Genomic DNA, 13,353 nt, shown 5'->3' on the forward strand with positions numbered 1-13,353 from the left:
CTCCTTTGAATATATTTAGTTTTTACAGGCCCGTAGGAACAACTTGGAGCGGGGGGGGGGGGGGGGGAAAGCACTGACAGACTGGGTATAAACTCTACATCAGATTTTGGTTACAATGGCAAATATTAATGTGATAAAGAAAAGCTCACAAGTGGGGGGGGGGGGGCACCCCTCCACCCCCCACCCCACCCCCCAGTTCCTACGGGCCTGTTTTATTACGTACCCTCAAATTATTTTCTGGCAGAAAACCTGGTACCTTTGGTAGAGGTTGAAACAATTGGTCGTCTAATTTTCGACTGTTACCATAAAATAATATAATTAATCACTTTTGGCATCTAGCAATTTAAAGCAAAATTAACAATAGTTACCACATGGAATAAGCATCATATATTATTTTGTTTTACCTGTAATATATTTTCATCAGGACTTCCTTCTTCCTCCATGAATGATTAAAGAAAATAACACTGGATATATTGTAATTATTTTTATTTTATTCCAATATATAACAAATGTGTTTTATGTCAGTATGTGGAGCAAACTACCTGAAACAGTTGGTTTGAAATCATGATTACAAAATCCTACAGATAAAAGGAAGTGTGTGTGTGTGTGTGGGGTGGGGGGGGGGGGATAGTCTCTAGTGAGGGATACAAACTAATTTTTTTATCTTAATATCATCTTTATTTATGCAAAGTAGTGAAAATTTAAAACATACATTTTCTTCCTAGAGTGTGTGATGGAGAACAAGCCCCTAGGCCCGCCCCTCCCCAGTTCCTACGGGCCTGTTGTATTTTATATTAATAAATGCAAAAACTACATAATAATATTGTCAATAAGACATATTAGCTGTAAAGTGATTGTCAGTATGTGGCAACAGTATATTTTCCAACATTTCTGTGTTTCTGTACTCGGCTGTGGACAGTTTCGGCAGACTGGTAACACATTTTCTTAATAATTAAAAATACACGGTTTAACCAAACACATTAAAACTTGGAGGGTAACTAGTTAAGAGAACAAAGTTTTTTGTTAAATTATTATATCTTGCTTTGGTGAGGAGGGGACGCTTTTTGCACATTTGCGAAATCGGCCTCTGGAATATCCACTGACGTGTCATATTTACATCTATGCTGAACAAGATTTATGATGAAATATTATTACATTTTGTGTGCTTTTCTTCTAATTAGGTCCATTTGCTTCAGTTTACATTAAAAATGTCATAAAAATTATGTTTAAAAAAATGCTTGTATGCTAGTCTATGAACATGTGGCTTCCTCGTCTTCGTCGGCAGTTGATTCATCCAAATTTTCGTCTAAGACAACATTTCCAGGATTAGGGAGAAAGTCTCTGATAAGTGGTTCAAACTGATACGGTTTGATGCCATTAGCACAAGCTGGACACAATTCTTCGTCACTCGAATCGCTAAGTTCGTCCATGCTGCTTGGTAGTTTCTTCAGTTTTCCTCTCATCGATGACGTCACGGGTCTAGCTCATCAATTGTCGACAGTTTCCGGCAAACATCGGAGATGGCCTCAGATTACAGTTATCTTCCCATTTGGTTGTCCAAAATCCGCAAGCGCGACTCGTGAGATATGATTGCAAACTTCATGAGATGAGATATAAATCATATTTGACAAAAAACATGAAATATCCTCTATTCCTTCTGTATAATAATTTTCTATTTTCAACGGGAAATCGTTTGCAAGGTCGTCTAAAATTCGCTTTTCTTCCTTTGTCTTTCAGATCGTCTACAACTTCCTTTACATAAAAAAAGAAGTTGTTAAATCAACAATGGTTATCAATATCGGATCCCTGATATGAATAAAGAATGCAGGAATGATGCTGGGCATAAGGTGGCACTTAAATGGGGTAGGGTGGGTCTGAAGTAATGAACTTTTGGTTCTAAAATATGAACATGTTTAAGACAAAGCCTTGGAATGTTACCTCCACATAATTCCTGTCATATTAATTGGAAGCAAAGGATGGGATCAAACCAATCATTACTTATGATGAGTTATTATTTTTATTCTGCAAATTTGCAAGGGCGGATCTAGGAATATTTTGACCTCATTGGGTCCGCCCCTGATTCATACAGCCATCTAGATTCGCCACTGATATTTATATTAACTTTTACAACGTGCACTGACCATACAAACATCAAAGAACGCTAAAACAATATAATTATGTGAATTCTTAAAACATTATTATAATCTACGTGTAATATAAACTGGAGGAGTGCATATTGTTCAGAGAGAGTGCATATTATATATATAATATAAACTGGGGGAGTGTATATTACATGTATAATATGCACTGGGGAGTTCTTATTCTACGTATAATCTTGACTGGGGAATGCAAATCTAGGGAAGTGCAAATTATATGTGACACCGGTATTGGGCTGTGAACCATGCACCTACCAGCCGTATGCCCGATGGCTTAACCACGACGCCACCGAGGCCGGTATCTCAAACTTTAATACGAAGAAACGATACAAAGGGAGATATTTTAATCATGAATGATCACAAAAAAGTAAATACGATTTCTATATTTTCACTGTATCTAGAATATATGGTTTCTCTAGATCTATATATTTCATTGTTATTGCTAAATTGATCTAGTCGTTATGTCTTGACACTATATATATAGTAATTGCATGATAAATAAGGAAAACATCACAGATAATTGAAGAAATAATTTTAAAACGTTTAAGCAATACTGAAAAATGTTTGTGTAGCGCCACGTTAATGATTACGTACAAAACGATACGCTAGAGCACGTTGATTTAGGCCTATTAATCACCGGCTATCATACTGGATGTCAAACACTAATAATTCTGACGTAATTATAGTGAACATGAAAAGAAACGCAAATATTAATTCAGTTTTCTTTAATATATTTAACATTATTCCGTTTGAATTCCATTAGTTTTTGTGTCTATTAAAATTATCAATTTCTTGCGAACATTTTTAGGCCTATTTTAGGTCTCTTTACCGAGTAAATTTTATTATGAAAAAAACCAACAACTTTAAAATATTCGCTTTTTTATTGTTTAATATATTATAGTCTTAAAGGAAACCAGCTAGATATTTTATATGTACTTTCCATCAGACAGGACAGCACACACCACGGTCTTTGATATACCACTCGTGAAGCACTGGTTGGGGCGGGGAAAAAACAATCTATAATATGATACGTGTACAAGGCCGGTTTAAGAGTTTCTGGCCTCGGTGGTGTCGTGGTTAAGCCATCGGACATAAGGCTGGTAGGTACTGGGTTCGCAGCCCGGTACTGGCTCCAACCCAGAGCGAGGTTTAACGGCTCAGTAGGTAGGTGTAAGCTCACTAACCACTAACTACTAACCCTCTGTCCTGGACAGATAGCCCAGATAACTGAGGTGTGTGCCCAAGACAGCGTGCTTGAACCTTAATTGGATATAAGCACGAAAATAATTTGAAAGAAACAGTTTACCATCCTTCTGGCCGCTTCTCCTCTTGGTTTGTACTGCCGACCACCTTCTTTGTACTTACCCTTGCTGCCTTTCGTAAGGATCTCTTTTAGCTCAAATTCAGTTGACTACCGTACACACATCGTGCTAAATATTGCGTACATAGATTAATTCCATTTAGTCCACCGTAAAGTGTGTTATTTTGTTGCTATATACACAACGGTCGGGTGTATAGCTTCGACTAATTGGGGCGGGCTATCTACACGGCTGTCATAGGTGTGTGTGTGTGTGTGTGTGTGTGTGTGTGTGTGTGTGTGTGTGTGTGAGGGAAGTTCACTAAAAGGCTCCCACGCCCCATCTAAAGTTTACATCTAGTAAGACTTAGAGATTCGACCCCACGAACACGGCAGCTCAGTGAGCCTGCAGCGAATAAGCTAGATCCAACCGCGGGACGTTTCTTACAAATAATTGTTACAAAATTGTTTCAGGAACGAAACAAGAGAAACTTTAAGGTATATAAAGTTAAATTTGCTTTGTTTAACGACATCACTAGAGCACATTGATATTATTAATCATCGGCTATTGGATGCCTAACATTTGGTAATTTTGACAAAAAGTCTTAGAGAGGAAACCCTCTACATCGTTCCATTAGTAGCAAGGCTCTTTTATATGCTTATCCCACATGCCACAGCGTTTGAAATACCAGTCATGGTGAACTGGCTGGAACGAGAAATAACCATATGGACCCACCAACGGGGATCGATCCTAGATCCAGTAACAACCGCAACAAAAATACTTTTCCTTTTTCTTCACCAAAAATCCGCTAATATTTTGTTTGTTTGTTTATTTATTTTGAATTTTATTATTATTTAAAAAATATATTAATTAATTAATTTAAAAAAAATCATGTTAACTGTTGATTTCCTTATTTAAGAATTAAACATTTGCTTAAGACGCACGCACGCACACACACACACACACACACACACGCACGCACACAAACGCGCGCGCGCGCATGCTCGCGTTTTTATCCTTTTATTTGTCTTGTGTATGTTAATTTAAATTTAAATTAATATCGGATGATTTGTTTTGTTGATTTATTAATTATTTAAAACAAAATTATTATTATTATTATTATTATTATTATTATTTTATTTTTATTTTTTTTATTTTTTTTGCTACTAAATGAAACAATCTGGTTATGATTTTTTTTTATGGGTATCATTTATACATTTTTACAAATTGGATTTAATCTATTATTTTTTTATTTTTTATTTATTTTTTTGCTACTAAATGAAACAATCTGGTTATAATTTTTTATGGGTATCATTTATAAATATTTACAAATTGGATTTAATCTCAATTAACAAAGTTCATATAGCATGTAATGATGAATAAGACTAAACGCATTATATAAAGACATTTAATATTTATTGTCACTTTGACAAATTTTTAGGTTGGTGAATTATGTTTTAAATAAACCTGATGTTTTATAAAAAAAAAAAAAAAAATGATCTGAAGAAAAATATTACAAAACACATATTTTGCTTTTGTGTAACCTTTTGTTTTAAATAAATAATCATTGAGTACTGTTAGTAAAGTGCACTTTAAGTATTTATTAACAGCATAACCAATTTTTCCACGTGAGTTGATGATTTGTTCCCCATCACTAGTGAGTTGATTATTTGTTATAGCTATATACTTCCATATAACTGTGTAATTAATATACTGCATTACAGATTGTAGGAATGCATCACATATAAACATTAAATTCACTTGGAATGCAAAAACATATTTTTTTAGCATAATAATATCGCTTTAGACATATTTTCACGTAATAAACCAAAAATTTAGATGTAATAGCTGGATAATAATTTAGGTATTATACATGCTTAAAACCTCCAACCATTGTAGGTTACACATAAAATACAGTCAGGAATATAAGTAAATATCAGTGGGTTTGATAGTTAATTTAAGAAATCTGCTTCGGTGATGGATCTGAAATTTTCCCCAGGAATACGATTTTTAAAAAGATACGTTTTGCTTGCAATACTATCTTAGAATGTTATTGAGTTGTGTATGAAACGTATACCTGTTAGCCAGAATGCAACGCTAGTCCCGGAAAGTTGCCTAACGTGTGTCCATTTCAGCGTGGTTGAGCCTTAATTTAATTATAAACACGAGAATTAACTTAAATAAATAGGCCTACAGTTGCATCAGTAACTTAACAGACAGACAGACAAATTCTTTATTTACACGTATCACCTTGTGTACAAATTAAAAAACAAGAGTTAAACAATATTAATAAATGAGTCTGTGTTTGCAAAACTATATCTAAAAAAACATGTATGTGTGTATTTATTATTATTTATTTATTTATTTAATTATTTATTTATTATTATTTATTTATTCACTTATTTATTTATTATTATTTATTTATTTATTTTATTATTTTAGACGCTTCAGTGAATAAAGTGTCATAATAACAATGTGGACACAAACTATCATTTCTGTTACAATTTAAATCGTCAATAAAGTGTCATAATAACAATGTGGACACAAACTATCATTTCTGTTACAATTTAAATCGTCAATAAAGTGTCATAATAACAATGTGGACACAAACTATCATTTCTGTTACAATTTAAATCGTCAATAAAGTGTCATAATAACAATGTGGACACAAACTATCATTTCTGTTACAATTTAAATCGTCAATAATTGTATTTAAATAATTTAATTTTTATGAGGTAATTGTTCTGGAAGTTAAAGAGTCAATCATGTGACCCCGCAGAGAATATTCCATTCCACTGACATTTTTATACCTTCTGTTTTGTAAATCTAAATATGATTATGTTGCTTATTAAATACGGACTAATTACACGTGAAACATATCACGAATTTCCATCTTTCTTCCGTTAAACGATGTCGAGTTGGTACGTCAATAATTAATCAATCAAATTCATATTATGTGCTTCTTTTTCAGTTATTTTTAAGCCTTTGAATGGCAAACTGAAAAAGAACACGAATAGATGTAAAAATTTATTACACTATTTAATACACAGTTGACAGAGGTGCGTCCTTTCTACAGCTATTAGTTTATTATTAGAATTGGGAATAATGTGACAATAATGTCAATTCATTTCCGATTAGCGCGGCATGAACTGATAGTAGCTCACAGAAACTGAGTGTCACTGGAAGTCGACAGTTTCCGCCAGTTACAAGACGGCAGTAAACGACTGGGCGGAGCTATCGATGGACGAACATTCTGATTGGATGAGAGCGACAGGCAGCGGCGGGCAGGCGGTTGAGAAAGGTTAAGATTAGCTGTGATGTATGACGATAACGAAACATCTTTAAGCAGACTCCCTAGAGGTTTTAAAGTGAAAGGACGTTAACAGACACTATTCAAGACAGTGATCCAAAAATAAGTTCCAAGATTAGAATTTTCTTGTATGCACTGCGACATGGTACAGTTAGAAGAGAGAACAAAGTTACAAAAAATGGCATTGCATCCATTCAGTATTCGTCGAATGTTAGGCAAAGACATTGACAGTGATGGTGATGAAGATGCAAAGGAAGCTGTTCTAAACGACTTGACAATTGTACGTGATAAACAAATCAATTTACCTTCAGAGAAACAGGAATGCGAAGAAACTGACTTGGTTTCTCCGAGTGACGAAAGTTATTTGGAAGATATCGAAACTGATGATAAAAGTATTGACGACGAAGCGTGTAATCACAAAACCGAAACTGAACAACAACGTGACAATGATGGTGGGAAAGAAGAAGGTGAAGAGAAGAAACCCGAAAAGCCGCCGTTCTCGTACAACGCTTTGATAATGATGGCGATTCGAAGCAGTCCCGAAAAGAGACTGACACTTAGCCAGATCTACGAGTTCATCATGAAGAATTTCCCTTATTACAAAGACAACAAACAAGGCTGGCAAAATTCTATCAGACATAATCTAAGCCTGAACAAGTGCTTTGTTAAAGTGCCAAGACATTACGACGACCCTGGGAAGGGAAATTACTGGATGTTGGACCCTTCATGCGACGATGTCTTCATTGGCGGGACAACGGGAAAACTCCGCCGCCGCTCCACGCTGGCGTCAAGAAGCAGACTCGCGGCTCTCAAACGGGCAGGATTCCCCCATTTCAGCCCGCCCGGATTTCCATTCCCATCAGACAGATTCCACCCATACGCCGCGTGCACCCCGTTGTTGTCCCTCCCAGGGTTGCCTTACTGCAACAGACCTCTGCCCTACTCGCCATACACGTTACCCATTCCAATTTCAAACGGTGCAGAAGCAATGTTGCACAATGGTGTAAATTTTTCGATGGACAAAATTTTATCAGCTACATCCAAGTCTCCCGACTCGGCCATCCGGGTACCTGGGTGCCAGCCTCCGCCGGTACTATACAGTCGACAAGGGGCGTCACTGGCAGCGTTGAGGGCGTCGTTCTTCCTGCAGGGATTTCAAAGTTTCGACCCTCAATTCAAAGGACTACAATTGTATCAGAATTTGGCAGCAGGTGCAATGGTTCAGCCTAGTGGCATGACTGTGTACGATCCAAACACAAGAATGCCAAAAATATATCCCGGTGGACTTGTCGGTTCAACTTCGTCGTCCTTCTCACCCGTTGTTAGTGAGCACAGTGGCTAGAGGTAAAACTCGCACAAATACAGATTAAATCTAGTATGTTTATACTATATCTGTCAGTGCTATTTTACATTTTGTTTTTAAACAGAAACGAGACAGAGACACACAGAGAGAGAGAGAGAGAGAGAGAGAGAGAGAGAGAGAGAGAGAGAGAGAGAGAGAGAGAGAGAGAGCGCAAAAAGCTAAGATATTAAGTTATCTAAATGCTATATTTATTATGTATACTCGAAACTGTCGATGTTGTTACAAATAAGAAAAAAGGACGTGTTTGAAAACAACAGTTATCACGAAAACCAATTGTATTTTCTACACTACGAATTAAAAAGAAATTTCTACAATACTCGTGTGGTATAAAATATAATTAATATTCAGAATTTTCAGAAGTAATTGTGTGTGTGTGCGTTCAACACAATAATGGCTAATATTGATAAAATATGTTCATAATGTACTTTATGGTATTAGAGTATTTTTTTTTATTGCAGATGTGCATTTTGGGACATTTTAAATGGACTTTTCTTTAATGTAAAACTAGAATTGGAAACGTGTGTAAGAGTATGACCTTTTTAGACTCTCTAGTTACTACATTTCTTTGTTATTATTAATATTTAAAAAAACCCAATATTGTTCAATTGTGTTTGTGCAGGTTATTACAAAATGAAACGTTTCTGTTACAGTATTTATTATTATTATTTTTTATTGCTTTGTAAATTGTTGTCAAATCGACTTATCAGTTCATTAATAATTATTTAACAATCATATTAGTATTAACAAAACACTATTTTTTCACTTGTGGAATTTTTCTAAATTTTGTTCACAACTCTATAATATAACAAATAATAGAAAAAAGGTCTGAAATTAATAATTAATTAATTTGTTTATTTCATACCCTGTAACAATACATTTTTCAAAATGAATGATATAAATCGAAATTTACATTTCTCACAATTCTTACTATAATCAAAACCTTCTTAATTACATAATTAAAATTATTATTTATGTTTTATGAACTAATATATAATATGTATAATTTTAAATCTTTAATGTCATATTTTATTGCTTATCCAAATTGGTGATGTTATCAAAATTATTGGGGAAAACAATCTCAATAAGAAACAAACAATATTTTTTTTAATAAAATAAATAAATAAATAATATTAATAATAAAATAAGACCCCGTAAACAACGAAGTTTTTATTTTATGCCTACAGAATGCAGAATGCTATTCGTCTTATTTATTACACCATACTGAGTATAATATTGTATATTTTGTGGTCACAAAAAAATATTGTTTCATTTTATTGTTATTTGTGTAGGTACAAGCGTGAACAGGAATTTTTTTTAGAGGGGTGGGTGGGTGTAGATTGGCTAGTGAAGTTTTTAGGTGGGTAAGGCCATGCCTCCGTGGAAAATACATTAAAAGTAGAACGTTTGTTAGGAGCAGGTGGGTTTCGACACCCCCATCCCAACCACATGCACCCGAGGTACACTACTTGCAAACAAAATGTCTGTATTACATTATTGTATGTCCATTATCGCTGTGTTAACGTTGAACACGATTATTTTTTCCAGAAAAATATTTTGTTTTCTTTATAAAAGTGTAATACCAGATTCGTACCTAGGGGAGGGGAGTAGGAGGGGCTGTTGTCCCCAGAAAACATCCCAGTATTCCCCTTTTCAGTTTAATAATGCCCTTTTTATCTAGTTGGAGCAGACCTTGTTACCCTGCCCCGATACCCTGACATTCCCTACGCCCCAGATGCATTACGCTTGGTATGGTCCTATTATTGTGGTACAAGTCTCCAGCCACTTCCCTCCCAGTCCAAAGCCATTACCTACCATCACATATCCCCGCCGTCACCACTCCACCCCTCCACCAGAAGGGAAAGGAATATAATCTTTTAACAACATCTCACCAATTTTGGTGGCTGTTATATTGTTATTTCGACATTTGGTCTAGAGAATGAGAGAGGAAACCCGCTGCAATACATTGGCTATTCCTAGCAAAGAACAGCAAGGGGTCGTTTCTAGACTCTCCCCATAGAGTCGTGGGGATATGCCGGGATACATATTTCATGGACCTAATAGTAGGTATTGTCTTTGCAAGGAGAGTAGTGTCCGTCAACCGTGATGGTCTAATAATCCATGGAGATAATATCGGAGGGGCTATGTCTGGGGTTGGGAGGCTTATTTTTCTAACACCGTTTCGTTCAGATGTTAGTCATGTAACTATCGCGCTCTTGTTTCACAAAGTATCGGGATTTATATTTTGGTGGGTTAGGGTTATTTTTTTTTCTTTTGGACTTCCGTAGTTATGTTGTCCTCACCCTTCCTAACTTTATATAATAAATAATAGCATTTTGATCGTTACAGTTAATTTATTTGTCTTTCTTGTACAGGACTACTAACAAATAGTTACGTTGTATTCTACTGTTTGTGTTCACGTTATTATAATAAAAACATTATTGTTTGATGCTGGTTTTGTGCAGGTACATACACGTTTATGTTTAATACAGATTAGAAAATTGACATTTTTATGCTGTTATGACACTAGTTTGATATTTGAGGGATACTCTATTCAATTCTTATGTATTTAATTAAATTTAATTGTATAATTGTTAACCTGTTACAGGGACTGTCCACCATTTACTGCCATGGTAACACGTTTCCCAGTAATAGAAGTTTGTTTTGTTTAACGACACCACTAGAGCACATTGATTAATTAATCATCGGCTATTGGATGTCAAACATATGGTAATTCTGATACATATTCATCAGAACAAACCCGTTACATTTTTTCCTAATGCAGCAAGGGATCTTTTATAGGCTTATCCCACAGACAGGATACCACATACCACAGTCGTGGTGCACTGGCTGGAACGAGAAATAGCCCAATGGGTCCACCGACGGGGATAGATCCTAGACCGTCCGCGCATGAAGCGAGCGCATTACCGCTGGGCTACGTTCCCCCCACACCCCACTAATAGAGTATTTTTGAAATACATAAATTGCATATTAATTTTTATTCTTTTTTTTATACCGTATATAATATCGGTGTCAGCATATTCAGTATGTTTCTGATCGACTTAATGTTTCTAGTCGCTCGAACTGGATTTTACCTGGCAAGAATGTTCTACTTCCAAAACAATATATCAGTCCAGTAGGTGGAGGAGACACAAGTGTGTGTGTGTGTGTGTGTGTGTGTGTGCGTGCGTGTGTGTGCGTGTGTGTGTGTCTATGTGTGTGTGTCTGTCTGTGTGTGTCTGTGTGTGTGTGTGTGCGCGCGTGGGTGGGTGTGTGTCTGTGTATGTGTGTGTCTGCGTGTGTGCGTATGTGTCTGTCTGCGTGTGTGTGTGTGTGTGTGTATGTGTGCTAGTATGTAAATCAGGACAAACAGATACCCCAACCACTCCTCTCCCCGTTCCATTTACCGTGTATTTATGAAATAGGATTGAGCTGCTACACAGATTAAGATGATCAGGAACATGACTGTAATGTATTTAATGTGTAATTTTAGTTGTGGGCGCTGTATGCCACAAGGGTCGAGACGTAGCCCAGTGGTAAAGCGCTCGCTTGATGCACGGTCGGTTTGGGATCGATCCCCGTCGGTGGACCCATTGGGCTATTTCTCGCTCCAGCCAGTGCACCACGACTGGTACATCAAAGGCCGTGGTATGTGCTATCCTGTCTATGCTAATCGGAAAGAGTAGTCCATGAAGTGGCGACAGCGGGTTTCCTCTCTCAATATCTATGTGGTCCTTAACCATATGTCCGACGCCATATAACCGTAAATAAAATGTGTTGAGTGCGTCGTTAAATAAAACATTTCCTTCCTTCCTGTATGTCACAAACCACTTGACTATGGCAAAAAAACCGGACGGTCGCTGTAATATATTTCGATATGAGGTAGAAAGCTTTTTAACTTTTAAATAGGTCGTTCACAAAACAAGCAAAATTGTCAGTTATATGTTTGAAATATTTATTAATTTTATAAAATTTAATGAAAATAGCCTTTTACTTATCAGTTACATACTTCGTTTTATTAAGTACTAAAAGTAAAAACAATAAAACATTAAAATACGATAGTTTTCTTGTTTGTTTGGGGTTGTTTTTAGTTTTTTTAAATTTGGGGTTTGGGGGTGGGGGGTGGGGTGGTGTATGGTAAATTCTTATTTTAAAATGTTTTTACACATTGTTCTCACCCTACGCATGTTCATATTATAATTTTATTTATTTGTCCTTGTCTTTAAAAAATGACAAATAATTATAGATGATTGTTTGTAAAACCCAAACAATCTATAATGTTTTTTTAATAAATTAATATGACAATGTTGTGACGGGTTATGACATGCAATGATTTACATTTCACAATACGACTTCACATTTCACAATGAATAGATTTAAACTCACTTAATTTTATACTAAATAATATAAACTAATCACGGACGTAGGAAGGTGCCCAAAAACGTGTGGGGGGGGGGGGGGGGGGGCGCCCGGCACACACACACACACACACACACACACACACACGTATTCCTTTTATTATTATTATTATATATATATAATATCGGTGTCAGCATATTCAGTATGTTTCTGATCGACTTAATGTTTCTAGTCGTTCGAGATGGATTTTACCTGGCAAGAACGGGACCTGTATGAAATTGGAATGAGAGCGTAAATCATTAGGATGTGGTGGGATGATTGAGCAAACGTTTTTAACAATCACTGGCTTGATCCATCGTTGTTATGATATGTGACTTTTAGTATCTGAAAATAAACCTTTCAGTGTTATTCCGTGTTGTATGCACACGACAATCGTGGACATAGTTACATCGCATTATATCTTTCTATCGTCTGGATTTCTTACAATGGTGTGTGCTATATTTGTGTTTACAATTGTAATAACTATGAAACAAGTGACGTTTATTTTTTGTGTTGTTGTCTGCAGGTACTTGCAAAAAATAAATAAATGTTTATATTACAAACTTGTATTTTTTCTTTTTTACTTTGTTAATTAATTAACACTTGACACAAGTAGAAATCGGTTGTCTTGATTTCTTTTTTTTTGTTTTCATCATGAAAAATACATTGCATTATAATTAAGTTCTTTTACAGTGTTTTCACTAACACCAGTTTCCAGCGCCAATATTTTGCACTAGTGTATGAACACACCCGAGAGGACACGTAAAAGGTGTTAATATTTGAAGTAAAATACGATATACGGCATTGAAGACATTTAAATAATGTTTTGGC

At 35.6% G+C, this 13,353-nt stretch overlaps 1 protein-coding gene across 1 annotated transcript; it reads left to right on the forward strand.

Annotated features, from left to right (window-relative positions):
- The first annotated feature begins 6,823 nt into the window (after nt 1-6,823).
- Nucleotides 6,824-8,183, forward strand: LOC121372590 (forkhead box protein G1-like). Its single transcript, XM_041498996.1, has one exon. It carries the CDS (start codon nt 6,895-6,897, stop codon nt 8,104-8,106), a length of 1,212 nt encoding a protein of 403 aa, XP_041354930.1. The 5' UTR covers nt 6,824-6,894; the 3' UTR covers nt 8,107-8,183.
- Nucleotides 8,184-13,353: the final 5,170 nt, after the last annotated feature.

The sequence above is a fragment of the Gigantopelta aegis genome, chromosome 4, assembly GCF_016097555.1.
Source record: "Gigantopelta aegis isolate Gae_Host chromosome 4, Gae_host_genome, whole genome shotgun sequence".
NCBI lineage: Eukaryota > Metazoa > Mollusca > Gastropoda > Neomphalida > Peltospiridae > Gigantopelta > Gigantopelta aegis.